Raw genomic sequence first — 4,977 nt, 5'->3', positions numbered from 1 at the left:
GAAACTCTGTCTCAAAAAAAAAAAAAAAAAACTGCCACATGACCAGTCTGTTGGTGGCTCACACCTGTAATCCCAGCACTTTGGGGATTACAGGAAGATCACTTGAGTCCAGGAGTTCATGACCAGCCTGGGTGACATAGTGATACCTCATCTCTGCAAAATGATGAAAAACTAGCCAGGCATGGTGGTCCACTCTTGTGGTCAAGTGGCTGAGATGGGGGGATCACTTGAGGCTAGGAGCTTGAGGCTACAGTGAGCTATAAGTGCATCACTGCACTCTGCCTGGGCAACAGAGGGAGGCCCTGTCTCCAAAAAAAAGAGTAGATCTGGGCCTGTGGCTCATGTCTGTAATCCCAGCACTTTGGGAGGCCAAAGCAGGCGGATCACGAGTTCAGGAGATTGAGACCATCCTGGCTAACACGGTGAAACCCCATCTCTACTAAAAATACAAAATATTAGCTGGGTGTGCTGGTGCACGCCTGTAGTCCCAGCTACTTGGGAGGCTGAGGCAGGAGAATAGCTTGAAACCTGGAAAGTGAAAGTTGTAATGAGCCGAGATGGAGTAAGATATGCTGTACGGAAACACCCAACTATGTGCCATCCCATTTCTGTTCATTTGATTTTGGATTTCAAAGCAAAAACCACTATAAACGTGATTTTTGGTTTTTTTTTTTTTCTCCCCCACTCTACCTTAACTATGTTTTTGGTTTGATATTAACTAAGGATTTTTCTTTGTGTAAATGTTCTTTGTTGCAGCATACCTTCAAGAAGTCCTATTTTTTAATGTGTTGCCAAATATTTACCATACAGATTATTTACTTTATAGATTATTTATTTACCTTATAAATTATTTCCTTTGTAGATTATTATCGTATTGAACTGCTGGCACCAAAATTAGAGTTTTGAGGGTTGTTTTTTTGGTCCTAGAACTTGTTAGTGAATTACAGTCATACATTGGATTTCTTAATGGCAGGGATTTTTTTTTCAGAGGGAGTCTTGCTCTATCACCCAGGCTGGAGTGCAGTGGCACAGTCTTGGCTCACTGCAGCCTCCACTTCCTAGATTCTAGCGATTCTCCTCACTCAGCCTCCCAGGTAGCTGGAACTGCAGGCACACACCACCATGCCCAGCTAATTTTTTATTTTTAGTAGAGACGAGGTTTCATCATGTTGGCCAGGGTGATCTCAAACTCCTAACGTCAGGTGATGTGCCTGCCTTAGCCTCCCAGAGTGCTGGGATTACAGGTGTGAGCCACAGCACCCGGCTGGGATATATTCTAAGAAAACTATGTCATTAGGCAACTTTGTCATTGTGTGAATGTCATAGAATGTATTTACACAAACCTAGATGGTATAATGTACTACACATCTGGGCCATATGTTGTAGCATATTGTTCCTAGGCTACAAACCTGTATAGCATGTTACCATACTGAACAATTGTAACACAATGGTAAGTATTTGTGTATCTAAACATAGAAAAGTTACAGTAAAAATATGGTATCATAATCTTACAGGACCACTGTTAATGTAATCTTGTTATTGACGAAAACGTTATTATGTAGTGCATGACTGTAATGGAATAATTTTGTATTGATACCTAAAATACCCTTTTGCATAAGTTTCTGCCTGAGTTATGATTTCAGTCTTGACTTAGGCCTCCTGAAAGATTTCTCAAATTCAGCTACAGAAGGCCCCATACAGTGTATGATTTGCAAAAGCCTATGTAAAACGTGTAGTCTCTGGTTGGATAACCTCTAAAACAGAAGTTTGTAACAGGAAAGGCAATCCAGAGTTCCAGGGAGAAACATGCATTTGCAAAGCAAGGGCCACACTTAGAAAATAAGTCTTTAAAGGTGAGAAGTGTCATGAGAGAAAAAGCACAGAGTTTCTGAAAGATAACTGATAGAAAAAGGGCTGAACTGTCCTTTTTGTTTAGTTCATTTATGAAATGGTACCCGAATGCCAAGATTATGTGTCACTTCCTTCCAACAGCCATCTCATAGTTACTAACTGTGCGCTGTTAGTAACAAGAGGGCAAGGAGAAATATGGTGATGACTCAGACTACCACTACTGGATAAGGTAGATAGTTCTTCAGTGGCAAGAGAGAGTTCTGGTACTCTTAGTAAACGTATCAAGTATTGGACCAGAACCCTTGTGTCAGCTGGACCCAGAGGCTGTATTTTCTTGTGTCTCCAGCTAAGTAAATGTAGGAGGGGCAAGAGCAATCATATTCACCTCATGTGTGTTGAAAATTGAAAAGACCTATGCATAGCCCATCAGGTGTGGCAAAATAGCAGAGTATCATGGCAAAACTCTGTGTTCATTTAAGAACAATGGGCAAAGCGCAAGACGAAATAATATAGGACCATCACATTTCCTTTTCTTTGTCCCACCCTCCCCAACCTGAGAGTTCACACACAGAATTGTATCCTCGTATTTTCTTTCTGTGCCTCCAGTGAAAACTCAGATATCAAATACACTCATTTAACTTGAGCCATAATAAAGCTAACCAATGAGGCTTACTTAATGCACTGTCTTTTCCAAGAGCTAATTTTGTCTTTACTAGTGAAAACCTGTATATAGCTTTGGTCAGCATTCTCAAAAGTACAGCCATGTGCCACTGTGCACAAAATTTTTAGCAATAAATAAATGAAGATTTTTTTAAACTTTAGTAACTATATATTTGTATTGGAAAAATAACTACTATTTCAAATGTTATTTCAGTTATTGCTGTTTAAGACATAACTGAGGTACACAGTTAAGTTTAAAATGAGTCAGATTTTAAAAGTGAATAGTACAGATGGTACATAGTATGGCAAAAATCATGAAAGGTGTTAAGCGATTGAATGACATTTAGGAAAAACTGGCTTAGGCGTTTAATAACTCAAATGACCAAAGCTTTCCTTTTTTAACAAAAAGTATCATCAGTAAGCTCAGTAGAGAAATCACTTGCCTGCTGACTTCTCTACTGAAGATTCCCTTCAGGCTTGGAAAACTGAATGATGTCTGTAGAGTGGCAGGAAAGTCATGAGAGAGAGTCGTTTTCTGTATGCAGTATCATTGCTCAATAAGCATCATAATTTTTGATAATGAGTTGAGTGGAAAAGGTTTCTTGCTTTTTTTTTTTTTTTGCATTTTTAAAAACATCTAGATACTTGTGACAGGAATTTTTAGAATATCAAGAAAGTTCTCTGATTCTGTTTAGATGACATGTTAATGTTTAATAATTTGTCTAAATTTTGTGTGTTTAATTTAGATGTTGATGTTAGTGAAGATTCACCTCCTCCCCTACCTGAAAGAACTCCTGAATCTTTTTTGTTAGCAAGTGAACATAGTGAGTGTCTCTTTTGCTTTTACATTTAGTTTATATTCTAATAGTACACTCTGGAAAACATGCCTGATTTTAATCTATTAGCTATTGTGCTGCATAGTTAAATTCAATATCAAGTGAATTGATACTGACATGCTTTTAATTCCTTGTGTGAAAAATGCTTTTAAATATTTTTTACTTGCTAAGATTTATAGAAATTACTGCATTTATGTTAGATATCAGAATTAATTTAAATACAATTATAGGCCAGGCATGGTTGCTCAAGCCTGTAATCCCAGCACTTTGGAAGGCTGAGATGGGTGGATCACCTGAGGTCAGGAGTTCGAGATCAGCCTGGCCAACATGGTGAAACCCTATGTCTATTAAAAATACAAAAATTACCTTGGTGTGGTGGCAGGCGCCTGTAATCTCAGCTACTTAGGGGGCTGAGGCACAAGAATCACTTGAACCTGGGAGACCGAGGTTGCAGTGAGCTGATATCGCACCATTGTACCCCAGCCTGGATGAAGAGCAAGACTCCATCTCAATCAATGCAATTATAAGGCCGGGCTTGGTGGCTCATGCCTGTAATCCCAGCAGTTTGGGAGGCCGAGGCGGGAGGATTACCTGAGGTCAAAAGTTCAAGACCACCCTGACCAACATGGAGAAACCCCGTCTCTACTGAAAATACAAAATTAGCTGGACGTGGTTGCACATGCCTGTAATCCCAGCTACTCTGGAGGCTGAGGCAGGAGATTCTCTTGAACTTAGGAGGTAGAGGTTGCAGTGAGCTGAGATAGCGTCATTGCACTCTAGCCTGGACAACAAGAGCAAAACTCTGCCTCAGAAAAAAAGTAAAAATTAAAATATAAATGCAATTATAAGTGTATTTGCAATCTGGTATATTTTTATTGATTAAAAGTAGCACTTATTTACAAGGACTCATTAATTGCTTCCCTTAAGGGTTTAGGTAAGTAAACATTTCTGTTGGGTATGGGTGGGCATCACTAGATTGGTGTTAACTGAAAGATACCTAAGACCACTGAAGCAGACTGGGGACATTGGCTTATACTTGTAATCCCAGCACTTTGGGAGTCCAAGCTGTGAGGATTGCTTAAGCCCAAGAGTTTGAGACCAGCCTGGGCAACATAGTGCTATCTCATCTCTACTAAAAATAAAAAAATTAGCTAGTCATGGTGGCGGGTACCTGTAATCCCAGCTGCTTGGGGGGCTGAGGCAGAGGTTGCAGTGAGCCAAGACTGCACCATTGTACTCCAGCCTGGTCTACAAGAGCAAAAACTCCAACTAAAAAAAAAAGAAAAAACACTAACCAGGCATGGTGGCATGTGCCTGTAGCCCTTGCTACTCAGGAGGCTGAAGAAGAAGGATTGCTTGATCCCTGGAGTTAGAGGCTGCGGTGAGCCATGATCACGGCACTGCGCTCCAGTTGGGTAACAAAGTGAGACCCTGTCTGGGGAATTAAAAAAAAAGACCACTGGATATCAGACCTAGGAGAAAGTGATCATACTTCACAACATTTTGATAATGTACTTCACCCTATTATTCCTCTAAAAAAAGAGTACAGAAACAGCTTGATTGTATTTATTGTGTCTCATGCTCAGTGGAGGTACTCACTAGTCTAAAATAATTACATTTTACCAATATA

General features: G+C 39.9%; 1 protein-coding gene across 6 annotated transcripts in view; it reads left to right on the top strand.

Annotated features, from left to right (window-relative positions):
* Positions 1 to 4,977, top strand: part of PTPN12 (protein tyrosine phosphatase non-receptor type 12) — a 106,453-nt gene that overhangs the window by 95,334 nt on the left and 6,142 nt on the right. For 4 of the 6 annotated variants that reach the window (XR_001823362.2, XM_017523142.2, XM_017523138.2 and 1 more), the window contains one exon: positions 3,258 to 3,335. The exons of the other annotated variants lie outside the window; for them this stretch is intronic. Coding sequence is in view for 3 of the 4 variants with exons in the window: in XM_017523142.2 (XP_017378631.1) it covers positions 3,258 to 3,335 (78 nt within the window). In the remaining variant the exon portion in view is untranslated. The remainder of the gene's footprint in view (positions 1 to 3,257; positions 3,336 to 4,977) is intronic. 6 annotated transcript variants of the gene reach the window in all.

This window comes from Cebus imitator, unplaced genomic scaffold (assembly GCF_001604975.1).
Source record: "Cebus imitator isolate Cc_AM_T3 unplaced genomic scaffold, Cebus_imitator-1.0 Scaffold26, whole genome shotgun sequence".
Classification (NCBI taxonomy): domain Eukaryota; kingdom Metazoa; phylum Chordata; class Mammalia; order Primates; family Cebidae; genus Cebus; species Cebus imitator.
The sequence above is the reverse complement of the archived record's forward strand: the minus strand, read 5'-3'. Positions and strand labels throughout refer to the sequence as shown.